Source organism: Cebidichthys violaceus, unplaced genomic scaffold, assembly GCF_023349555.1.
Source record: "Cebidichthys violaceus isolate CVI_PGR_0920_01 unplaced genomic scaffold, fCebVio1.0.p SCAF_16, whole genome shotgun sequence".
In the NCBI taxonomy this organism is placed as follows: Eukaryota; Metazoa; Chordata; class Actinopteri; order Perciformes; family Stichaeidae; genus Cebidichthys; species Cebidichthys violaceus.
Window position 1 is genome coordinate 10628296 of NW_027176329.1, and position 26720 is coordinate 10655015.

Genomic DNA, 26720 nt, shown 5'->3' on the forward strand with positions numbered 1-26720 from the left:
AATGCAGCATTGCCTACTGCATAACAATGGTGTTTTTGAGGAATTATTATAATATTTGTTTTGGATATTGAGCCATCAAAAGATATAGAAACAGTGCACAATCTCCAACTCTGTAAGAAGTCAGTAAGAACAAAAATTGACCTTAATGTGAAAAAGCTTTCATTTCAAATTGGTAAAAAAAAAGCCTTAATTTACACAGGAACATTCAGCATCACATTTTGCAGCCATGACTGTGTTTTATGTGCTGTCTTTTTAGTTACCTCTTTCCAGCCTGTCCGCCTGCCACAGGGCTGGTAGTTTAGCGACGGTCCCTGGCGGCAGACATCACGGCTCGTACAGCCCAGGGGAGGAGGGCTGGAGCTGAGATGGACAGGGAGGGAGACACCGGCTTACGACGTCAAAGGAGTACAGACACACACACTGGGAGAGGGAGAGGAGAGGACAGCCAACCAGACTGCCAATTCCCCACGGTCTGCTGAAGGAAGCCTAAATTCATCTACCACAATACTCTTCATTCAGCCTAGCTAGAGAGATAGAGAGACATTTCTTTATGTTTGTATCAGATATATTTGAAAGGGAAAAATCACGGAGCATCTGTCAGGGGGGAAAAAACACAAAAAGCAGGTCTAGAAAAACACGCTCATGCCGAATAAAGGACCGTCGCTGGATGCTACTTGTGTTGTTATAGTGGGGGTACAGGCCTAACTTGTTAGAGGATCCAAAGGCGCTCTTACAGACAAATGAACTGAATAATTGAAATTCAACAACTAAATAACAGCGGGGGAAGAATAAAGGCATCCACTCATCGCGCCGATTCTTTGCCACGAACAGCACCACAGGTATGATTGTCTTCTTTATTTCTTTTTCTTTTTTTACAACTCTTTGTTGTTCTGTGTTTTTTTGGTTTTTTTTGGACAGAGGTGTAAAATCATGTTCGGGTCATTGTTGTTGTCACCCATGTCCTGACAAAGAGAGCGCAGGTCTCCAGCTGTGTTGACAGACACACTGTCATGTTTCTGTATGAATATAGGCGGCCTAGACCGAATATCAGTGCATTAAGGATTGTGTGTAGCCGACTATTATTTGATGTACTTATTTACTTAATTTTGATGTAAGGCATTGATAATATATCTTAGCTCTGTAGCTATGAATCATGATAATTGATCCATAATGTTCATCAATAATGTGAACGTCATGAGATTATAATTTCATTTTCTGTGATTGATATGTTTTTAGTTTTCTATGCAAATGATACACAACATGGTGGCTTCAGCTGTTGAAGTTATATTGAAAAATAAAAAGATGTGTAATTGCAAAGAATCCCCACTAAAATAAAATTGCATCACTCTCACTACTATCACTATTCTTATAGGATTCATAGTGCTTAGCGCGGACAATGTATCTGTGTCAACAGTGAACTATTTTGTAATATTTGTTATTTGTGATAATCATGTGTGTTTTATTGGGATATCCATGTTGAAAAAAAAATAGATATTATTTCAGCCTCTCATTCCCACTGAACGCTCCCATCTGCACCTTCATCCCCGGCCTCCTGTTTGCACCTCCTGTGCAGTGTGAATTTAAGCCCGCAGGCTCCTGTCTGCTCCTCCTGATCGCCTCCTCCAATCTGTGTGTGTGTGTGTGTGTGTGTGTGTTATTATTCCTCCCCAGACTTCTCAATGAAGGAGCCTGACGCAATCAAGCTCTTCATCGGGCAGATACCCCGAAACCTGGAGGAGAAGGACCTGAAGCCCATCTTCGAGCAGTTTGGCAAGATCTATGAGTTGACGGTGATAAAGGACAAATACACAGGGATGCACAAAGGTGAGGAACATGTTGCCAAGAACTCCTCATATGGTAAAAATATTGTTAATTTAGTATTAGTTATGATGAGAGCAAGGCCTGTTAATCATATATGTCCTAGCTCGGTTTTAATTCTCAGTAAATACCAGTAGTCCTCATTCAGCCATGGTCTCTCTGGAGCCTCTTTAAGGACCCATGTGTGGCCAAATCCTGATGTTTATCACTATTAATCGAAAAAAGAAAACTGATTCACAGTTGGTGATAAGTTTCAATCTTCACTTTTCATGGACTGACTAAAATATTTAATATTTTTGACATTGATTGACTAAAGTATTGATGAACCTTGAATAATCGTAATTGTAATTGATAAAACCCTTTCTTTAATTTGGAGTTGACCACATATCAGAGTGCTGTATTATATTTCCATAATGCCATACTTCTACTATGAAGAGCAGTTTGAAGTTCAGTGTCCTGACTGAGGAGGAGGAGCCACTGCTTTCTGCCTTAGATTAATGGACAATGCACTCTTCAGCCTCAGCCAGTTTACTTTGCGCTCACATTGTGGAGCTAACTATATGAAAACAATTGAAATGTGGACACATTGTTGAGCACAGTGCAAAACACAAATAAAACATGAAATGAGGATTGTGTTCATGAGACCCCTGATGCATGCTGGGAGGTTTCCCTCCACGCCTACCTCTGGATGCTACATTTAAAAAAATGAAAGAAAAAATGAAGAGATTTCAGGGTGTTGGTATTAAAAATGTTACACAGCACGCTGCATTTTTTTCAAATGTTTGCAACCAGAAAGCTAGCTGTCAAATCAATCTCACAAAAAGTATTTTGTCAGTTCATAATTGGACTCACATGGTGATGTCAGTCACTTTTTAAGAGTTAAGTGTCACCCACTACTAAACAATGTCCCAGCGCATTCAAAATCCTACTCCTGACAGATGGACTAGAGCTGGTCAACGTGATCTAAGCTAAACAATGATCCTTACTGTCATTTCTAATGCAAATCTGAGTGCAGAAAACAAAGGCCTTTATAAATCCACATAAACCATCAGCCGTTTGGGAGACGTATAGGCCAGGTGGTATCAGTCCTCTAACACCTATAACACCTATTCTGCATACATTTGCATATTCATGATTTGTGGGAGCCCTAAAGGTTAATGAAGGCCTTTCTCTATTATGTGGTACTGCATACATTTGGCCTTAGCAGCGTGATATTAAATACCCATTCAGACTGTTTGTGTCTGAATAGTCTCCAGGTATTATGATTTAATAATCACGTAGATCTCCAGTGCTGCTGTGAGAAGTATTTAGCAAAATGTTAGTTGTGCGTTGTTATATTTGAATTCTTGTCTCTGTTTCATGCTGATTTAAATACATTTACTCATGACGGCCTGATTAAAGGCGGGAGGCATTTTTTTCGAAATGTTTAATGCATGCTGACCCAGACCAGTTGTTAAGATAAAAGCAAAGCACATATATCAAATGGAAGATTAATAATAGGACAATAAACTCCAGCAGCATGTTTCTGCCTACAGACATTCAGGGGCAAATGGCCAATTAAGATTAAGTTACAATAACATTGCACTGCCAACTCCATACATTATGTGCAGCATATGAATCTGACATTAAAAATACATAGACTTATGGCTCTCTGATCTTCTAACACTTGTCTCCAGGATGTGCCTTCCTGACATATTGTGCACGTGAGTCCGCCCTCAAAGCCCAGAATGCACTGCACGAGCAGAAGACACTACCAGGGGTGAGTGCGTCTTTTTAAGATCCTCGCATGTAAATATATATATACATATATATATACATATATATATATATGTATATATATATATATATATATATATATATAACATATGTATATATATATGTATATATATATATATATATATATATATGTAGAGGGAGCAGAAAAACTGGCATGCTGGGCTATCTGAACACACCACACAGACACACAGTGACGCCAGAAAATTAACCGAGTTTGACATGCAGGCCTGACTTCCCCCTTTAGCTGATATGCTCCAATAAAGGTCAGAGGCTGCTCTCTCTCTTATGTTTCATATGTGATGCATCCAGACACATCCATCCAGTTAAGGCATGAGTCATCTTGCTACATGTCACGGGTCGAAAGAGACAGCTATGAGGCTCGCTGCTGGAGTGACTATTCCAGCTCTTATTCTCTCTGATGTTTCTCTTCCTTTTTGTCCCCCCCCCCCCCCCCCCCCCCCCCCCCTTCCATCCATCTCTCCCTCTGAATTCTAATCAAAGTTAAACCTAGCTTTATTAGCATAGCCAGGCAGCAGGTGTGCTGCCAAATGACATTTCCAGAGTTAAATATGACATGACAGCCGCGTCTCTATAATAACCGACTATATGAGAGACAAGGCGACAAGGCAAGGAATTACTGAGACAGAGTGTGCTCCCAGACTTGCTGCTGCTTCCTCTTTGACTAACAAGGCCTTACCCCTGTTTCCTTTTGGTTATTTTTGTTGAAATCTACATCATTCACTTCTTTTTTTTCTCTCTCTCTCTCTCTCTTTGCCGAATGGCAGCGCATGACCATAGTTTTTGAGGAAAGGGAGGAGGAGCAGGAGAACAGTGTCGGGCTGCACCTAACGATTCATTTCAGTATTGATTTATCCGATGAATCATTCATTCAGCTTTGTGATGTGATCAAATTGCTTGTTTTAATCCTACAAACAGTCCGAAACCCACTGGTATTCAATAGGGTAATTTTTCAAACAAAACTGCAAAACATTCTCTGGTTCCAACCTCTAAAATGTGAGCTCATGTGATAGTGAACTGGATATCTTTGAGTTTTAGGCTGTTGGTAGGACAAAACAAGGCAGATCGTGATGGGCATTTTTCAAAATTTTTTAAGACATTTTATAGACAACGCAATTAATCGGTGACACCCTAAGGCAGACATATAGCTCTAGCCCTCACGTTTTGAGACACTTGAGCCAGCAAATGTTTGGAATTTCAGCCGTGATAAACAAGCAATTACTCAATGATTAAAAATGTTGAACACTGACTTATTGATTGTTTCAGCAGAACATTGTCGTAATGGCAGGCAGGAGGTTATTGGGGGACATGGAGACAGTTGAAGGAGCAGGCTGGTACTAGGGTGGCAACAAAAGAAATCCCATTGTTAGCGTGACAGTAGCGTGACCTTCCTGACCTCTCGTAGGGGATCAGCAGGGCCCAATGCCCCATGGCTAAAGCCCTGTCCCCCCTGCGTTTCAACCCCAGCGGCTCTCCTCCTCACAACCTCTTACCTCTAAGCCGTGTGGAACAAGCTAAACCCTCCTGTGCTCTCTCAATCCTTCCCTGCCCTCCCCCTCCCTTTGCCAAAAGAAGAAGAAGGAAAAAAAAAGGCGAAAACCATATTATTAGCTCCACACACGCCCACGCGGACTAGAACTGCCTCCCACCCGTGCTACCAGCTGTGGTGTAATTGTCATCTAATTGCACCTGCACTGCCAAAGAATAATTAACTTTGGCATCTCATGGTTTGGCCGATACAAAAGAAATAACATGAAAGCAATTATTGGACTGAGAGGAGAATGAAAGCTCACCTGAATGAAGAGAAAACTGAAGGAAGTCATTAACGCTCAGTACTGCTTTTTTGTTAGCATTTCTCCTCCTTGGTCTTCAGGCTTTTTTTTTTTTCTTGCTATTTTACAGATTTTTTTCTCTCTGCTAACAATAGGAAAGAAGAAAGAAATAGAAAGAAAGAAGTCAGGCCGGGGCGAACAGATGGTAGTTTTGGAGTGGCACCTGGCCTTGTGTTTAATTTCAGGTGAGAGAGGCCGTATCTAAGTGAGAGGGGGAGGAAGAGTGTCAAAAGCACATTCAGCCGAAAGTGAGAGAAAGGTGGAGTTGGAAAAGGGAGGAGAGAAAAAAGGCAGGAGCAATATACCAGATTCACTCTGAGGGAAAGTGTGGAAATGGAGGTGGGAGGTACTCACGTTCAATCCTATTTGGACATCTTGTACTCTTGTCTGCTCTGTTCTTATCGCTTTATCTCTGCGCCATCTCAGGTCAGTTCGTCTGGCTAAGTCCGCTGCTGTGAGGCTCATAGAGACAATAACATCCAGATATGTATGCCACATTAAAAAGAAGCCATTTTACACAGCCACCCCAACTTATATTTCAACAACTTCAAATAGGTAACTGTTAAATGAGCTGAATGATTGAATCTCGTTGCTATTTGCCATTAAAGGTCTTCAGACACAAAGGGATACAGTAACTATTTTCATCATTCATTAAGCATCCAAGTAATTTTTCAAGACAAAATACCAAATATGTACTGTTTCCAGCTTTTGAGGAGAAAATGTTTTCTGGTTTCCTCTATGATTGTACACTTAATGTATTTGGGTTTTGGACTGTTGACATTTCAAGATGTCCCCATGGACTTTTCTGGCATTTTTGGAGACCAAACGATTAATTGAGAAAATAACCAGTTGGTTAAACGAAAAGTTAGACATTTTGGGAATTTTGCTTATTTGCCTTCTGATACCACTCTCATGTATGTCCAGTAAATGTGAAGCTGCAGCCTGTTGGCTTAGCAGAGCATAAAGACTGGAAACAGGGAGAAACAGCTAGTCTGGCTCTGTCCAGATGTACCAAAATCCACCTACCAGTTACTTGCTAATCAACACATATTGTGTTTGTTTAACAGCCACACTGTTTCCAGTCTTTATTCTATGCTAAGCTAACTTCCTTTAGCATCATATTTAGCATCTAGACATAGAAGTATTCTCCAAACTCTTGGCATGAAAGCCAATCAGCGCATTTCCCAAAATGTCAACATTTTCATTTGATTGATAAGGAAAATAATTGTCAGTTGCAGCCCTGAAGCTCATATCTGCATCAGTAGAGATACTCTATATTACCCCTCATCAACACTCACTGTCTTGAATTAATATTTGCAACAATGCCTCACAGTTCATTTTAAATGCAATAAGTATTTAATAGTGCCACTGTGCCCAAGTGAGAAAGTAGCCGCGCGGGTGTGTGTGTGTGTGTTTTGGTGTATATTTGCATGTGCAGCGGGGGAAGGGAGGGCAGGTGTTCGCACTAACGCGGTTTAATGAAGGGTGTGTGTGCTTTTGTGTGTGTGCATGCGCGTCTGTGTGCAAGTGTCTGTTTGTCTTTGTGTGCACGTGTTTCCATGGAGAGTACACATCCAAAGATATGGATGGATGGAAGTTGTTGGGTTTATTATAGGCCGCTCTCAGGTTTCTTCATTCATTATCTGCAGTGTGTGTGTGCGCGCGTGTGCGTGTGTGTGTGTGTGTGTGTGTGTAGAATCTGAGCGGCAAGGCCTTCTGTGTTTAAGCTGCCCATACGAGAGGAAAGAGCCCTCTTTGAGTGGAACATCTGACTAAGCCTGACATTTACTCAGCCATAAGGACTCAGACAGAGCAGACAGAGGGGTTTTATCAATAGTCTGAAATAAATGCATATGCTAAATATAGCTCAAGCTTTTCACGCAGGATATGAGATGGGAAGTTGTAGTGCCAGAACGTTGTGCCCTTAATGTCTGAGCAAACGTTCTGCTGTAGAGACACATGAACATGAACAGTTGCAGGGTGATGTTAAGAGTCACTTATTAAATCTTTGCATTTTAGTCTCTTTTCTGCTAACAGCTAATTAGGCAGAAACTGACATTTTTGCACGCAATGAAGGCAAAAAATGTAGCCCTTAAACATTATGATGTGAGCATGAGCATGTAAACCTGCTCACATGTCATTTCATGTATCTGACTATAAGCAGATAAAGCAAGGCCTCCATATGTAGCCGTGTCCTGATGTCAGTGAGTTGCGGCGATGGTGACGCTGATGATAGCAATTAGCGCGGCCTCGGAGCGAATGTGTTCACTTGATGAATCTATCTGGAGTTGAATGTGCATTCAGGCGTCGATTCATTTACATATGCATGCATATCAATGCACTGCGGGGACGACGCAGGACAGGCGGCGCTGACTGACAAACAAAAAAAAAGGGCCTCTGTACGTCACTCTGGGGTGACTGTTATGATGAATGCAGATTGGATTTATAGAGGTGGTAAATGGGTGTGAATTAGAGAGAAATTGGATAAATGAAGGAGGGGGAAAGGGGGGGGGGGGCAATAAGGGAGGATGGGGGAAGGGGGAGGAAGAGATGAATGAAAGTTTGAGATAATGAACAGTGGGTGGTAGTAAGGGTGGAGGGGGTTGGAGGTGCATTGAGGCAGTGTGTTTATCAGCTTACATACAGACATCTGTTACTGAGAAATAGTGTGTTTTGGGGGTTAGGGAGTGTGCGATGGTATGGGAGCACACAAATGTGGAAAGAGGCTGTTGTCTCAAAACTCATTAGGCTCTTTGAACTACATATACACTGGACTATGGTGCAGTTAAAAAAACAACAACAAAAACTAAAAGAAAGTAGGACATGGACCCTATCTGTACCCACATACACACACACACACACACACACACACACACACACAGAAATGTGTCCGCGATTCAGTTCTTTTTCCCTTCTGCTCCACTGAGTCGAGTCAAACAACACTTGACATGAATATTTAACAGTGAGAAGAGACAAAACAATTGAGAGTCAACTTGAGTGTTGTTAGAAATTTACTCTTTGATATTCAGTTTCTACACTTTGAAGGATTTTTGTTGGCTGTCTGACAAAAAAGGCTGAATGTCAGCTTCAATAGCTGTCATCTTCGCCTTGATACTGGACAGACTAGTGAACCCTGTAGGGGAAGGAGACAGCACTGGGAAGCAGCTTTGACACTGAAGACTGGTCCATTGATTAAATATTATTGAACTGTACAGGCGTGGAGCTGTCAGTCTCTTTGTGTTTGATTGACTTAGCGACTGGCTGAATTCAGGAGAAGGTAGGCTTTCTCCCTGCTTTCTGTGCTTGCCCGCCCATGTGTGTGTGCACATCTGTGTGTGTATCCACGTGCAGACCGTATACTTGTATACTTGTGCATCCCTGCTTTTCTTTTTTTTTTGTCCCTGCCTCTGTCGCTTTGTTCCAACTCTTTGTGCGAGCTCACAATCATCTGTGTCTCTTAATCTCTCCCTTTTTTTTTTTTCTTTTTTTTGTTCTTTTTCTTTTTTTTTGCCTGTGAATATACCAATTTCCACCTGTGCTTGTTCTTTTCCCCCGGGTGAATTCACAAGTGTGTCCCAGCGTAAGTGCATTTGCGGCGAGGTGGTGGATGGAGAAGCGAGGGAGCAAAAGCAGCAGAGACGGGAGAGGAAACAGAGCAGGGAGGGGGGGCGGGGGGGAGAGCTGGCAGGTTGATTACGGTCGCAGGTCTCGTTGCCTGGAGACGACGGAGACGAGGGATGCCAGGTTGCTAGGCGACCGGCGCGATGCAATGACCAGCCCTGTGTGATGGAGCGGAGGGGAGGCAAAGACAGAAAATTGTCTTTGTGCCCCCCCCACCCCCCTGCCCCATCCAACTACACCCCAACCCTCCACCTCCAACTCTGCCTCCCTGCTGTAAATGTTCTTGAAAGAGCAGGGGAGATGGTCTCTGCTGATAAATTTAACATTCAGAGTGACTGCTTTTCAGGGCAGAATGGATTGAAATTGGAGAGAAAACAGGCGACAGAAATGTGTCACCCTCACACAGCAGCAGCCTGCTATATAGACTTAACAACACTGGCTGCGTTGAGCTGAGAGCGCAGAGATTATCATCTGCTCCGCGCGCATAATAGAGAAAAATATCATCATCAATATGCCTTACTCGCTCCGGCTGTAAACGCTCCTCTATCTAAAACACATTTACGTTGTCGTGGTAGATGAAAATGCATTTCCACGGGAGCCTCTCCTTGGTGCATATGCGCGTTGACGTTATGGGGGTTCATGCATGATTTGATTGAATGACCTATGGATTTAATATCTCATAATCCCAGGAAAATCCCCAATGGCATCGCAGAGCGAACAGATTAAGTATGTGTCGATGTTGCTGTGAGCGACAGGAGCAGTGCGTGTGTGTGTGTGTGTGTGTGTGTGTGTGGGAACAATAAATGTGTGTTTAGTCGTAGGATGATTGCATGAAATATATGTGTGTTTGGAGATGGAGCACATAGGGGAAAAACAAATCAGAAACACACTGGTAAAAAGGGCTGTAGAAAGGTTTCGCCTTGTGCTGTCTGTGCACAGTATGGGACTGTTTTTGTAAACAAGCCTAAGAGAGAAAGGGGAGGGGAGCAACAGGAGGGGGAGGAGGGGAGAGAGAGCAAATTACTGTAAAGTGTGCGTTAGTGGTTTAGGCTTAGAGGGAGATATTTTTCTCCCTGCTTCTGCATCTGCTCTCGAGGCAGCGCCAACATTCAACAGGCACGAGCACTCCCTACATCATCCTTCTTTTTCCTTTTTTTTTGAGTGCGGTGTCTTTCATTTTTCCTCTCCTCCTCGTCTCACCCCTCCTCCCTCACACGTCTAATCCCTCTATCTCTCGACCTAGAAGCACCCTTTGTCCTCCTCGTTTGTTTTCCGCCCGTCTCTTCCGCAAGTCGTTCAGGGCAACCTTGTTTACCTGATGTGGAGTTCTCATCACCGGGGTTGTCATGGCGATGGCCATCTTCGTCAGAGAAGTGGGGCCAGTTGCCGTGCCGATCTGAAGTGGCACAGCCTCGATGGCCTCCACTTCTCACTGTTTTCCCTCTTGTATATATTCTAATTCCAATCTCCTGAGCCATCTGCTGCGCTTCTCTCTATCACCACCGCCACGGCCTTCGCTGTTTCCTCCTGCAGTGAAATATGGGCCACGGCATTTTCTACAGGCGCCATTCAAACATAATGTCAATCAACGATGTCACACAAAGCTACTGCCATGTGGTTGTAGCATCGGCTTTGACTCCTTAACTCAGCTCAGGGATTAGACAAAATACACCAAGATTTATCTTTATCTTTGCATTGAAAAAGTAATCCATCTAATCTTGTTCTGAGTCTGGTTTTATTGTAGATGGTGTGTCATGTTTCATATAGAAATAATTTGTGTACGTACATTTCTGTTAGTATATTGCATGTGGGGCAGGAGCATCCACAGAGGACACTAAGGTCTTGTTGTCAGTATCATGTTTTTGACGGCTGTGCCAGCAAGAGTAAGCTAGATTTTTTAAGTTATCCAACCGGTAAAAAAAAACCAGCCCAGTGTAGCCCATTCTTTTCCAATTAAAGTAGCTGGAAGACACAAGTGACGAGCGATGAGTGCAAGGGCAGAGTGCGCGTCAGGGAGGCAGCTGAATGAATTGATTGATTTTTCTTTTTTGTCAGAGCATTGGATTTATTGATGGCTGTCAGGATGTAATACAAACAAGAAAAGGTTTCTAAAAGACATTACCTACCCAATCTTTAAATGTAACTTTGATGAATACTATGCATGGGGGAAAAAACACAGGAATAAATGGATTTGAAAACATAAACCAATATTTTAAGATATAGGCCTATACTGTATGTCACATCTATGACCATATCTGACCATGCACAATGATCATGTATCTTTTAATGTGGTTAAAACTGTCCAAATTGCCTGCATCCTTCCATCAGCTGTGATTAAATTATATTTTTAAAAATACTTTCAGGTCAACCATTTATATTATAAAATATGAAATGCACCCTCAACTACTACAACCTCTAGTTGATAACCTTTTGATGAAAACCAACTTAATATTTGACCTGATATCCACATACAAAAATCCACAATTAGATAAAAGAGTAAGAATGAAGAGTAAGAATAAAGCAATCTGTAGTTTGATATTCAACACACTTAAGATACGCCTCAATGGGCAGCAAAACAGAAATTATAAGGTAGTAAATACATAACATTGCATGTAGGCCTACAAGTGCAAAAAACATAACAAATGATTGGTGTTGAGGTAAGCGGTGGACAAGATGCAATCAATGGACCCTTTTAGAATAACATAAGTCATTGTTGTTGAGTGCTTTTTTCCAAAGCACCCTACAACTCCACGAGTACCTGACTTCTAGTTTGTGGGCCCTGTCAGGATGAAGTTCTCTTTGCCGCAAACTAAACTATAATTTAAACAAAAATTACTATTCACTGACTGCAGTAGCCGACACCCACATTTGCTTGACTGATTGGAAGATGGTTTTGAGACGTTACCCCTCCATCTACTCTATCATCCCATTAATTGGTGCAATCAATTGGACGCTCTCAGTGCAGGGGGGCACAGGGGCCCTCTGCAGCAGTGGTTGGTGGTATCTCAGCCGGTGGTTAGGTACAATGGTGGCGTGGATGCGACGGTGTTTGTGCATGCGGGTCCTGGTGGTGGAGCGCAACCGTGGCCCCGATCGATAGTGTCTCCTGGTGACCGATCACAGCGGATCAATCAGTGACACAGGATCAGTGACTGGTTGAAATGTCACCGGCTCCATAATTAAGACCTTCATTAAGCCACAGCTAACAGAGTGTCACTCTGTTGCTCTCACCTCGACTCCTCACCGACATCACCCTTCATCCTCCTCCTCCCCTTCACACACGCTCACATCCCCCCACCTCCGTCCTTTCCTCCATATGCTCCTTCCCTTCCCCTCAATCCCTCTCAATCCCACCCTTCTCCCTTTTTTCCCTCTCTTGTTCGTTCTTTTCTTCGTTTCACTCAATACCTCTTTTCACCGTGCTCGATACATTTGAAAGACGAGGCACTGATGTGTGCACAATTTCATATAGGGGTTTTGTTAAATAGTGGCGAGGATAATAAAAAAAAGGCATTTCAGCAGCTTGTCTTTTGATGAATTATGAAAAGGTCGCCTAATCCCTCTCTGTGTCGTGTGTGCTCTCCTTCTTCTTTGTCATTCTTTTATTCTTTGTTGTTTTTCCCCTTATAATTCCTTCCTTTCTAACCCTGTGTACCCTCATCTCTGTCTCTCTGTCGGCCTCAGAATTTCTCGCTATTCTGATGCTGCGTGCTCCTGTAATCCAGATTAGCCGGCGAGTGTTCTTAATCTTATCACTTCCCCAATCCCGCGTGGGTGTGTGCTTTTCCTGGTTTTGTGTGATAGGGGGAGAGGGAACGATGGACTGCAGGATTAGAGCAGATTCTGAGAGAGACTTGGAGAGAGAGAGAGAGAGAGAGAGAGAGAGAGAGAGAGAGAGAGAGAGAGACTGTACGACACTGTGAATGTAAAATCACACGTATCGGTGTCAGCCGTGTTCTGCTGGAGTAGAGTTGGAAAATAAGAAATTAGTGGGGGATCGTAGGAGGCTGGAGCTTAGCCCAAATTCACTAACATCCGTACATGCATGCATGTGTCACCAGATTACATCATACTAAAGCATTAATAGCATTTCTAGGTGGGTTCCAGGATGTCGGTACACATGAACGTCATCTTTTGCAGTTTACATGACAAGTACTGGCCACATTGTGATGAAGTGCCAGGGGTGCATAGATTCAATTGTTTTTCTTGTGTTAATGATCACTACTGCTGTCCTGTATTTAAAGCTGACCCTGCCACGTGACCTCTTTCTTTCCAGATGAACCGTCCAATCCAAGTGAAGCCGGCGGACAGCGAGAGCAGAGGGGGTAAGAGACACCTGTCCCCATCTAGAAACACAGCACCTGTTCAAACAACACCGTCACCGTGTACACGACCAACACAGTCATTCAGTCTTGAATCCACACAGAAACACTTGCAACGAGTAAAATGCAATGTTTTTTTTGTGCACGGCTCTTAAGACTGTGACAACATCTCAAAATGTCACCATCAGAATCTAGACAGTACCAGTTAATGATTGGGGGAATTTCTACAAACAAGCAATTGCAACAATTTTGCATAGAAAACCATAGATAGATGCCATTAAAGAGCCTTTAGCCCTAACATCGAGTCACCTAACCACAGCTCATTTTCACATGTTTGTGAGCACATTTATAAATTTAAACTTAAACTTAAAGCATCATTTTTTTATTCATTAACTACCATTCCTATATACTTTACGTTATTCTTGCCCATTTCTGGGACACTTGAATAGAATCTGTTCTATTGAAGTGTCCCAGTAATTAGCTTTTGCTAATGCTATTAGACACTTGTGTAATTTTCACCTTTGTTTTTATTACTATGACGTCAGAATGTCGGATGTGAAAAAGGCCTTTACATTTTCCCCAACATTTTGAGTGCAGATTTGTTTATCTCTGAGCGTTTAGCTAAACATACTATAATTTAAGAGGGACATTAGTTTCCTTTAATTTCAGTGTTGTATGACAGTGAGTTTGCAGACACTTGAAATTAGCTTGACCATCACAGTCAACATAATGGTAATGCTTTAGTCTGAAATGTTTGCTGTCAAACCACAACTTTTAAAACAAGAAACGACCAAAAATTGATTGATGGTTTTAAAACCATAGCTTGTGAATTTGAATGCTTAACGGCAGCCAGCTCTCGAATCCAAAACATAACTCCACATTTTCACCCACAATCTCAAAATAATAGACCACGGCATGCTCACTGTGACTGATTCTGTACCTCAAGCTTTAAAGTCTAGGGATTTATATACCATACCAAAATGAATGGCAAAAATAATTACAATGTGATGTTAAGGAAAAAAAAAAATTAGGATCTTTAAATCTATTGGCACGTTTTGGAGAACGGTCCGCAGGGATGCAACGCGCGTGCAGTTGGTAGTGAATGGGCTGAAACATGCAGAAACACTGGCCTGATCCTTCACAGACGGGGACAGACGGAGCAGCTTCTCTGACAACACAGAGGGTGACAAACATTTGAGTCACCGCCAGATGCTGTTTGTCTCTTGTCATGTTCATGCTGCTGCACTCTGGTGGCGCTCTGAAGCATAGCAGGCTGATCCCTCCTACGTTGTAGCTGCTTATCACACCGTTGTCCTTTATTATTCATGCATGTACGGTGACATGCCCCCCCCCCCCCCCCCCCCCCCCCCCGGTTTTTCACTGCCTGTATCACCTCTCCCATAAAACATCTGCTCCCTCTCTATTCCCTCTGTAACCTCACTCACACTATCCGCACATTGTCCTGTTTCTCTCCCTCCCAATCTCGGCGACCTCCTTCCCCTTAGAAGACAGGAAGCTGTTCGTGGGCATGCTGGGGAAACAGCAGACGGACACTGACGTGAGGAAGATGTTCGAGCCGTTCGGCAGCATAGAGGAGTGCACGGTGCTCCGCGGGCCGGACGGCACCAGCAAAGGTAACGTCAATGTGTGAGAAGCACACAAAATTGGTTAAATCCAGAATGGGACATGTAGAAACACAAAAACATGACTATAACTAACATATAACACAAAGTAATTGTTGTGCATGTAATCAAAGCATTACACAGGATGAAAACAATAATAAGATAACTTATTTCCAGTCAGGATAACAACAAAGACTGCTGTGCCTCTGTTACAGTGCATTCAACAATCACCTCTTTCAGATTCCTTGAATAAAAAATACCTTTTTTTAAAAACCCACACATTAAAGGATTTAAATGCAAAAGAGCCACATCTATGGATTTTGACTACTATACCCATGCAAGCCTGTAGTCCACTCAAACACCTGTAAATAGGATGGTGCCTGGCCATTTATATACACAGGACTGAACAAAGTTAGCAATGTTTAACCATTTGAGTGATTTCAAATGTCCTATACTGAAATGGATGGAAAAGCTAACTTATTCCTGGTCTAAATTACCCACAGTTATTAGACTACCTAAAATCCTAGGCACTAAATATATATTTGTTCCAGTGAATGATAATTTTTCCCCCAAGCTTTACTTGCCACTATTTCCAAAACACCGTAACTCAGTTTTCCTTTAGCTTTTACAGATCTCTAAGATAAATTGATTACAAAGAGTCCAGATCACGACTGTTAAAGTGAAACTCAGTGAAACAAACTTTGTTTAACTGTTTGTGTTTTTTCCAGCCTTGAGAATTAAGCCTTCAGCACATTACCACCACGTGAATGTTAATTTATATTGTCACGAACAACAAAGCTAATGATATTTGCCATGTAAATCAAAGTCCGGCGACAGTTCAAACACAGATGCTAGATTTTTTTCTGCGTTTGGTGCATGAGGCATGACTAATGGTGCAATAGGTTTTATGGGTCATGGCTAATGATGCGTTTGGTGGTTTACGGACTGTGATTGATGAAGCAATGAATGTTTTGTGGACCATGTTTAATGATGCCACGGTAACTGATGAAGCGCTAGATGTAAGACGGCTCCTAATGTATTTTTAAAGGGAAGTAGTTTCTGTATACCGTGAGTGAGTGTGTGTGTTTTTCCTGTTGTCTGTCTGTCTGTCTGTATGTCTGTCTGTCTGTCTGTCTGTCTGTGTGAGGCCACGTTTAATGGTGTGTCGTTTCATGTAGGGTGTGCATTTGTAAAGTACCAGAGCAACGCAGAGGCCCAGGCCGCCATCAACGCTCTGCACGGGAGTCGTACTCTACCAGTGAGTTCCCCCCTACACACACACACACACACACACACACACACACACACACACACACACACACACGTATACACACACACGTATACACACGTGCAGAGAAACACATGGTCACACACATGGTCACACACATACTGAGATACAGTATACACACTTTTAGATGCTCCAAATCCAGTCATTTAGACACTCAACGTGGTGACTCAGCTGACAGTCACCACTTCTCATTCTGTCCCCCTCCTCCACACACACACACACACACACACACACACACACACACACACACACACACACACACACACACACACACACACATAATAGAGGACAATGTAGGTAATTTGTACCATGGTTTGATAACTAAACCGACCAGAGTCAACTAGATAAAAAATAATATCTAACTGAATGTAAAAAATATATTTAATTCAGTTAAAACAGGAATTATTAAAACAGTAAACAGACATGTTTGCATTTATTTCGATGTCAGACAATACCGAACCGATAAGAAATGAGGGGAGACAGAGGAGAAATGACTTTCAACAAAGGTCTCTGGTTGGAACCAGGATGCTGTGATTGTCTTGATCCTTAGACCACCAGGATGTCCAGTTATGTTGAAGTGTCCCATTTCCTCCGCAGGGCGCCTCGTCCAGCCTGGTGGTGAAGTTTGCCGATTCAGAGAAGGAGCGAGGGCTCCGGCGGATGCAGCAGGTGGCCTCTCAGCTGGGAGTCATCAGTCCCATGACCCTGCACCTCGGGGCTTACAACGCTTACACACAGGCTGTGAGTATCCACAATGAAACACAGAGAAAATAACGTTTCATGTTCTTTGTGCCTACTGATTGTCTGTGAAGAACAATTACGCGATTGAAGATTAGTCCAGTACTGCAGTGAGAGCTGATGTAAATATAAAAAGTTAAAAATATTTGACTCAAAATCTACAAAACGTTCTGGAGAGCAAACTTTACTCAGTGTGTATCATGTGATTCTAATAGAAGCGCTTTAATGTCATACAAGAGGATTTTAACAGGAAAGATTTTGAGTGAAGCCACATTACTGCTCTCGTTGTTAATTGACCGTTTACTGCAAATGGTTTCAGATTTGGCTCATTTACAGTCGTTCAGTTTGTGATGCTTAAGGAGGCCTGACAACGCTTTTTTCTTTCTTTCTTTTTTTTTTACCTGTAATGGATGCGTTGATTTATAGCAACATTCTTTTGTTCAATAAAAAGCTAAACTAAAACCAAAAATAAAATTGCCATCTGAAATTATACACCAATTAATACCAATTCTAACCTGATTCAGCACACAGACTGATTAGGAATATCATGTGTCTGGTCAGGTCTGAAAAAATTAGTCACCAAGGACAATTTGTCTGTCTGTGTTATGTTGCAGCATACAGAGCTGAGGCCCTGAAATATATTGACTACTGATTGAGGTTCAGACTGGAGCCTTTGCAATTATATTAAATATGTTCGACTTTTATGACAAGTTAATAACGTGAATGTGAACAAAGAGTGCCCAATTGTAATCTACAGAAATCACTCACTAAATGTCTGATGTTGAGCCTTTTTACAATTTGTTGGATGTTTAAAGTCTCCTGGTTTAGTTTCTCTACTTTACAAGTAGTACGATTACACTCACCTAAAGTCTGCACTCTGCACACAAAGAAACACTGTCGGATCCTTCACTTCATTCTCCTTATTCTAAACACAGAATACCCTGACTCCTTCTCTCCCCTCCTCTCTAACACAACCTCTCTCTCTCTCTCTCTCTCTCTCTCTCTCTCTCTCTCTTTCTCTGTCTCCGTCTCTTCCAGTTGATGCAGCAGCAGGCCCTGGTGGCGCAGTCGGCCTACCTCTCTCCTGTTGCCACCGTGGCGGCGGTTCAGATGCAGCAACTCGCCGCCCTCAACCCCAGCAGCATCATTGCCACGCCGATCGCATCCATCACCCCCTCCTCAGGTAATGAGAGGCAGTGATGTCTGGGCCCGACAAGCCCTGATTAGATTTCTGCCTGAAATATGAGCACAGCTACACAAGGAGAGGTGGACCTAAGAGGACAAAATAACAAACATCTATTTTGTAGTTTTTTTCATCTTCCTCAGTCTGCTATGATGTTAACCAGGTGAGCTTTTAAATTTAATGTGGAAAAGGCAGTAAAACGGCGATTACCTGCATCCTGTAAGTACTTGGATAGTCTGTATTGTAGCCAGATTAACACTGGTGATACCAATGTGGATATCTGAGAGTTTTAAAAAATACAACTAAGTACTCAATTTAGTATGATATGAAACAGACACAAGCAGCAACTTTTAACTAATGAAACTGTAAACAGCAAAAGTGCAGACATTGATGTCCCCCTCAGGATGAATTGTAATAACTTTGGTGATCCCTTAGCTAATTAATTTAGTGCCATCATCAGGTCAATACTGTAGTGTGTCCAATCCTTTGATTCATGACCAAATACCTTGCTTTGGCTGTATTTTAGCAAATGTTAGCATGTTGAACTAAGATGATGATCATAGTAAACATCACCTGCACCCTGTGGAGTTTTTTTTTGTAAACAAGCAGAAGTTATATTTAGAGTGAATGTTACTCACCAAAACACACTGTGTTGTCTCCTTTAGGTCTAAAAGAAAAATGTTGAATGCATTTCCTCTCTTATAAAACATTTGCAAAGTTAATTGATAGAGAAAAAAAGCATTGTTTACATCCATGTTTACTATAGTATATTTCTTTGCATTACAGCCACCTGTAGCTCGGTGGTGTCCTGTGAAACCGTTGGCAGGAACACATATCACTTCTCTCACGTGCATCATTAAAAAAAAATATGCTCCATAGCACTACTGTAGGTCAAAAACTCCACAGGGTACCTTTAACGTCAGCATGTTAGCCATGTCATTGTGAGCAAATTAGCATGCTGATGCTAGCATTTAGATCAAAGCACCGCTGTGCCAAAGTGCAGCCTCTCAGAGCCGCTCGTCTGGCTGTGAACTTTTACTCTTGTTAGACCTTAGTTTTTCTTCATACATGTTTACATTTAAAAAAAAAAAATGTTTTAATGTCTATACATAATAATAATATTAATAATTTTATTGTGCTGGTTATTCTGTACACGTGGTATCTATTGCACATCTGTTCATCATGGGAGAGGGATCCCTCCTCAGTTGCTCTTCCAGAGGTTTCTTTCATTTTTCCCCAGGTCAGTTTTAGTTCAAATTTGTGATATTGGGCTAAATAAATAAATTGACTTGACTTGAATTTAATAAATGACTAAAAGAAACAATCATCAAAAATGGAAATCAAATAATTTGTCAGATTGACAAATCTATACCCAGCAAAAATCTCCTTTTAGTCTTGCTTTTAATTCCGCATTCCTGCTGTTGATTGAATTTATTTGAATAAAAATAAATTCCCTGAACATGTCTCCTCCAGGTACCAACACTCCACCCTCCATGGCAGGCACACCTGTTCCCGCTCTGCCTCCACCACTCACAGTGAACAGCTACGCCTCGGTTCCATCTCTTTCCAACGGCCAATCAGCAACTGAGGCCCTGTACACCAATGGGGTTCATGCTTATCAAGGTATAGCCACAACATCCTTAACAGCAGCTACACAAGAAAGTAGAGAACAACTGTGTTGCTGTGAAAATTATATTCCTCCACAGATTCACAGGCTTCCCGTTTTGATGTGCAGCAACGAGGGCCTAATCAAGAGGAGATTAAATTAAAGCACTAAATGTTATTTGGAGCGTGCTGATGTGCCCCAAATAGCATTCAGGATTTTTTGTGTGTGCATATAGCAGTTGGTGACAATGTGTTTACTCTACCACAGCTCAGAGTCCTGTCCTGGACCCCCTGCAGCAAGCTTATACAGGCATGCAGCATTATACAGGTGAGCCTCACTGTCTCAGTATGAACTGTGTTAGATGTTTCTGATGTAGCACCATAAAATGTGACATAAATTGTCATTTATTCATATGAATGTATTGCTATATACTTACCTTACTGCTGCTACTGATAATAAGTTTGCATATCTTTTCTGAAGTATCAATGTTTGTCGGAGAAAAAAATAAAATAAAAAATAATCTCACAAATATACATTTCACATAAAGTTTGACTTGACTTCAGATTTTTGTAGTTTTGATTTCTAGAAATATCCTTCCAGTCTGTGGAACCAGAATGCAAAACAGCTTTATGTAACATAATGGGATGCGGCTACATTACCTTTGCACCCCCCGACTACCCAACACTGCATGTGTAAAGTAGAAATTTACATCCAAAGTCAAAACATGCACATATATTACAAAATGTAAATACCTGCAGCCCTATATGTGACTCACAAACTAAATGCAAAAGCATCGCCGGGTTTTTAGCAAATCCGTAGGTGGGAATGCAACTCTGTCAGATGTTGTTTTGAGGAGGAACTGATTAGTTTGCAGTCTCTATCGTGCCTCACCGCTGCTCTCTGCTCACCTGTTCCTCCTCCCCCATCAGCCACCTACCCTGCTGCCTACAGCCTGGTGGGACAGCCGTTTCCCCACCAGCCCACGCTGGTGGCTCAGCAGCCGCAGCAGCCGCAGCAGCTGCAGCAACGAGAAGGTAAACTCAAAGAGCTGTGCACAAATATTCATATCTTAGAGAAACATTCCAGTGGTTTGGCATGTTTTAGCCCATTCACCACAAATCACACACACTTGCTTAATGTCACAGATAACCTCTCTAGCTACCTGTTAGTTTTTATTCATGGTTTTCATGATATGACAATGTATTAGCAGACTTTTACAACTCATTTGAAAGACGTAATTTACCACAGTGAAGATAAAGACCGCAACTGATTATTTCCATTACTGACCATACAGTATTATTTTGATTATTGTGTTACTGTTTAGTCTATAAAATGTCCAAAAATTACAAAAGAATGTCCATCACAATGTCCCAGAGACCAAAATGACATCTTCAAAACTCTTGTTTTGTCCGACCAAGAGTCCAGAAGTCCCAAAGGTATTTGGGGAGAAAAAAAAATGCATTTTCCCGAAATGTCCAACTATTCCTTTAAAGCACTTCAAGTCAAGTGAAGCATCTCTGATCATCTAGAAAAGTACTATACAAATAAAATGCATTATTATTGTTGCACATTGTGTTACTCACACTAACTCAACACTGCAGCCCTCACTGATTGCCTAACTTGTCTTGTCTTGTCATGTCATATCTGTGTCGTCGTGGCTCTATTTGTGTACAGGTCCAGAGGGCTGTAACATCTTCATCTACCACCTGCCACAGGAGTTCACTGACTCTGAGATACTGCAGATGTTCCTTCCCTTCGGAAACGTCATCTCTGCTAAGGTGTTTGTGGACCGCGCCACCAACCAGAGTAAATGCTTTGGTGAGTCACTGGGATGGCTGTTGCCACACTGTGGTCTTTAGAGGCGTTCTTTGTTATGTAAAGAAAGACGTGTTTTCACATCATTTTAGCTTCATCTGCTTCCCTTTTTTCTTCCCTATAGATGCTGCTGCTGTTGGCAAATGTTTGTGTTTGATTCCTTCATTCTGTTACTTCCCCCTCAGGTTTTGTGAGTTTTGACAACCCATCCAGCGCCCAGACTGCCATCCAGGCCATGAACGGCTTCCAGATCGGCATGAAGAGACTGAAGGTGCAGCTGAAGAGGCCCAAGGATGCCAACAGGCCTTACTGAAGGAGGTTAGTTATTGTGTATTGACATGCTTGAGGAGATGGGGCGGGCTCGGGAAGGGATTGATAGACAGCTGAAAATGTGACTGGAAGTTAAAGAGACAGAGTGGATGTAATTGGGGGGCTCAGTGCTTAAATGGCTGTCTTTCATGTGGAACTGAAGAAGTCAATAACCCTACAGTAGATTAACTTTAATGAGGTGGCAGCACTCATCAATTTTAAATACATTGTGTGCTCAGTATGTCGAGGGACAGTTTGATTGAGAAGTAGATTTTCACTCGGTTCAAATGTTCTGTCTAACCAGTGTTCTGTCGCAGGGTTGAATGCCAACTACTGTTCGTCATTAATTTTTGTTTTACTTTTCATTTATTGTTTTTGTGCTGTGCCATATGCCATTTTTCCTGAAAAAAACATCACACCACTCTCAAGACTGTCCCGTCCATACATATATCGTGGAGACGTGCGTCGCTATGGCTACGGTTGCCTAGCAACCGCTAAAACCTCCCCCCCTTCCTTCTCACTGCGTTGTAAGTTAATTGGCCTGTGTTGGTTGCTGTGGCGATATTGCCTGTGATGGTTGCCATTAGCAATTTTTATTTTGGGCCGTTGCCTTGATTCACCATGCTCCAACTGCATGGCGGGTTACTGTGGCGACCATGAACTGTGTTTGGTGCGTTGTGAGTTTCCTCTTATTATTTTGTCCTGGTTTTATTCCTTGCAAACACTGATCAATAACTGTCACTTTACCTCAGCATTTGTAAGTAATTGATTATCATGACATGCTGTTTTTTTTCCAAGACCTCTAAAAGCTTCAGTGCTAAGAGCTAAATTAGCCTGTTGTCCATCAAATATGGATATATTAGATTTTTTTCCTTTTAGACTTTTTGGTTTTTGATTAGTTTCCTTTTTGTCTGTCATGATTATCATTCTTACATATTCCCTCTGTTTAGTTGGTTGGTGTGGTAGTTTTCGGTGAGTGCGGGTTTTTTGTTTGGTTGTAACTCAATTCCAAGTGACTTTGTGCCTGAACTTTGTTGTTTTTTGTGAGATTGGAAATGTACTGAACGTGCCCCTGTAAATGGTTGACAACATAGTATTTGTGTGTGAATGGTGGTGCGTTCGTGGGAGGCCTGAGTGTAAGACAACAAGATGGTGCGTGCATTTATATCCGTGTGAGTGTTTTGTATCGACTAGAAGTGGAAAAAAATATTCATGTACAAGTGAATGTGTGTGTGTGTGTGTGTGTGTGTGTGTGTGTGTGTGTGTGTGTGTGTGTGTGTGTGTGTGTGTGTGTGTGTTGTACCAACTGAGACACTAACCTTACCTTAGAAGGTTTTGGGTAAAGCTGTTTGGTTCCTGTGACACGTGCTGCTGGCTGAGGATGTGCATTCCTCTGTAGGAATTCTGGGACTTCAAAACCATGATAACACCAAAAACTACTCAAAGTGTTATAGTATTCAAGTAGTGCATCCAAAAATGTCCACTTAACATTTCTAATAACCAAAAACACACAGTACATGTCTTATGCAGGGTTTCTGCAGTTCATTGACCAAGTTTGAAAAGGTTAGATATAGATTATCAGAAATAAATCAGAATTATAATTTATAGAAATGTAAGAAGGTTTGAACAAAGTTTGAGGGTTAATGACTGCTTGTTAATGAGTTTTTAATTTAGTTAATATTTATAAGGGACAGATGATTCACATTTTTGTTAAATTGTTCTATTTAGATAAACTAGCATTAGGTCTTAAAATGTCACAAATAGATTGTTCTGGTACCTGCAGATGCCCTGTTTGCAGCAACCTGCATCACAAATGGATGATTTGAATACTCTTACCTCCCTGAGAAACTACAGTTTGGTGAATGACATGGTTCTGAATATCATTAGAATAAATGTAAAATGAGCTCCAACTGTTTTCTAAAAATTTGGAGGTTATAGTTATCCCCACCAGAATTCCTGCTGTGCATGTTCTGAATTAATTTGCCTGCCAAAAGAGATGACAAACTATTTTCTAAGAACGTGCATACACTTGCAGCAGTATGACTGTTACTATTTGAGTTGCATGGACACTAGTTGATTACCGAGACTCCCCTGAGGCATCAGTGCAAGCAGTGTGTATTGCAGACACCACTCCACTTCCAAAGTCTTAAATTTATGTGTTTGATGTGTGTGATTTGGTTTAAAATGCTCTGTGCTTTTTTTCTTTTTCTCTCTCCTCTTCTTCTTCACCTCCAGGAAAACCTAAGAGTTCAATCAAGAAAACCACTTGGGATGTCCCAGCCTTTTTTGGTTGTTTGACCAACCGTATAGCACAGGAGCAACACTTCACAAAAAGCAGTATCACGTGTATGCGCTTTCAAAAACAACAAACAACAGCAGTAATATCGGCAACAAAGTACATTTACAGAATCCGCATCCGCAATATCAGAAGTGCTCCAGATTTCCTATCATTCCACAGCTGGATTAATTTATATTATGTACATACTCTATTGTCAGCAACAAGATCTACATGTTAAGAAAAAGCATATCACTGATGTTATTCTTCTGAACAGGGTTCTACTGTATAGTGTGATTTGTGGTCTATGGCATTAACAGAAGGCCAGTCTACACAGTCGGAGAAAAGAGAAAATACTATTCTGTATTATTACCATTGGTAATATTGTTATGTAGAGTTAGTTTTATTATTTATACGTAAATTAAAAACATGAGGTAATTAAACTGGAAGAGATTTGAATTTCCTCTCACTGTACATACCTTGGTTTAAAAATGGAGTTGAAGGACTTCACGAGTTAAGATTCTCTGCTGCCACTACTTTTCAAATTAACAAAGTTGAAGGAATGGCTGGGAATTTTTCTATCTTGATTTTTTACGTTTAATTTATTTGGTAATCAATTTGATGAGGGTGGGGCGGGTTGGGGGGATGTGACAATTTCTTTTTTAATTTAAGAAGAAAAAAAAAAGAGGATTTCTGTGGTCTTCAAGACAATGAACACACTTATTATAGAGTTTTTAATTGCATAAATGTACCTATGGAAGTAAAAAAAACAACAACAACATAATGTTTCTTTATTTATTCTCTACACTCGCTGTTTTAAAACATATGTCTTTAAAAGAAAATAAAGTACAATTTAGAATTAAAATGTGTGTCTGTTCACATCATGTGATTTACCACAAAAATCCCATCTTTCCTCTGCATGATGAATCAATGACAGAGTGGTCTACGGTTGTGTCAAAGTTTGGGTGTTGGATCATAAATGAGCTATCCAGGGGAGTTTGCTGCTCTCTACAGGCCTGAGGAAGTATTGCGCAAAGTGGAAAACATCTGGCCTCCTGTGTTGGTTGCTTGTGAAACTGTGGACCAACTTTACCAAGGAACAGGAAGAAAATTATTTTTGCTGATTTATTGTTGCTACTTGAAGTGCAGTATAATTACAAGTCTGTACAAAATGTCCATTATAATGTCACACAATTATGTTAAATGATTGATAACCCAACCTTGGCCATGAGTTATTGATGACACTGCATGCATAAATATCCAGGTCAGGTATGGAGTGGATAGAAAAGGCTGAGGTGTGTGTAACCACATTCGGGGCGTGCACTGAGTCCGTCTGCCGCAGCTGTTTGGTTTAGATCCGACTCGTCCAAACACGTCTCGGCCTCCTTTGGCATGCATGAATGTATGAAGGGTGATTAATGCCATAAACAGATACCAGGATGAGGAGAGGGAATCTGTTATCTGACGAGGAAAAAAGCTGCAAAAGACTGTAGCTTGATGATCTACTATAATAACTTATGTTGCGAAATATAAGCCAGATACATGACCATGACAGGCTATAGGTGGCGATACAACCAAAACCGTTGATGTGTGTGACGTTGACGGATCCTATTAAACTCTATGGATATCAGAGGAACCGGCCCCGTGCTGCACGATATACAACGCGATGAGTTGACTGGCCATTTGCCGAATCTGAATTTGCATAATTTTGACTTGACCTCAACTTTATGCAAATAAAGTCTGTCCATCATACGCAGATCATACAGTCAAATTGGGCAGTGCTCTACAGAAAATAGTCAATATTTTGTTACTCTATTGCCTATTTCCTGTTCAGCTCTAAAATGACAAAATGTGTCACCTGACTGCCATAAAACAGTCGAATCAAAAACAAGCACCGAAATTCTCCGTTCTTTGTTTACATAGTTGAGGTTGCCATGTGTGCTTTTAGTGCATGTTAGTGCATGTGAGCATGCCCCACAGGTTATGAAGTGGTTACAGCTGATAACGCCATCACCACCGGCAGCGTTGTCGCGGAAGAATAGCGCCCAACCTCAGGTTCTCACTGAGGTAAACACTGTTAGCTCCATCAGCCCTGTTGTCGTTGTTTGCACTGTTAGCGCCGTTAGCTGCGAGCCACTGGCACAGCCGTCGCCATGTTGAGAGCTGTTGAGAGGCAATCGTTGTGCTCCCAATCTTGTATACAGCACCTTTAATGTGTAGGCTAAGTAAAATACTTAGACACTCTTCACTCTCAGTTTGGATATGACCATACAACAAAGTTCAGTAGAGAAAGAAGAAGATAACAAAAATTGTGCATTTACACAATGGAAACGACAGGAAAAGCCACATGGTTAAGGCAATTGTATTGTATTGTTATTTATCACATTGTAAGTTGACCTTTTAAAATAATAATGATGATGAAAAAAAAGAACAGTATGTAGATCATGGCTCAAGAAAACAGCACATTGATTAATTAAGCCATCTAGATGAAATGTAT

General features: G+C 41.5%; 1 protein-coding gene across 3 annotated transcripts; it reads left to right on the plus strand.

The window, feature by feature from the left end:
• The first annotated feature begins 354 nt into the window (after window positions 1–354).
• celf3a (cugbp, Elav-like family member 3a) lies at window positions 355–25425 on the plus strand. 3 transcript variants are annotated; one of them, XR_011102890.1, is made up of 15 exons: window positions 355–839; window positions 1672–1824; window positions 3495–3577; window positions 13342–13390; window positions 14893–15021; window positions 16188–16267; window positions 16895–17038; window positions 18074–18218; window positions 19692–19841; window positions 20092–20151; window positions 20754–20858; window positions 21499–21642; window positions 21825–21957; window positions 22378–22475; window positions 24184–25425. XR_011102890.1 is itself a non-coding variant. In XM_068711202.1 (14 exons), exons 2-13 carry the CDS (start codon window positions 1680–1682, stop codon window positions 21950–21952), a joined length of 1362 nt encoding a protein of 453 aa, XP_068567303.1. In that variant the 5' UTR covers window positions 355–839; window positions 1672–1679; the 3' UTR covers window positions 21953–21957; window positions 24184–25425. The 3 variants fall into 3 exon arrangements, 2 of the variants coding, with proteins under 2 accessions (XP_068567303.1, XP_068567304.1); XM_068711202.1 differs by lacking the exon at window positions 22378–22475; XM_068711203.1 differs by lacking the exon at window positions 22378–22475 and having other exon boundaries at window positions 14896–15021.
• Window positions 25426–26720: the final 1295 nt, after the last annotated feature.

Excerpts from the sequence above, each read along its gene's own strand:
- celf3a (XM_068711202.1), top strand. The coding sequence starts at position 1,680 with ATGAAGGAGCCTGACGCAATCAAGCTCTTCATCGGGCAGATACCCCGA. Across the intron at positions 20,859-21,498 it reads GCAGCTGCAGCAACGAGAAG|GTCCAGAGGGCTGTAACATC; the intron begins GTAAACTCAAAG and ends ATTTGTGTACAG. Across the intron at positions 21,643-21,824 it reads CAACCAGAGTAAATGCTTTG|GTTTTGTGAGTTTTGACAAC; the intron begins GTGAGTCACTGG and ends CTTCCCCCTCAG.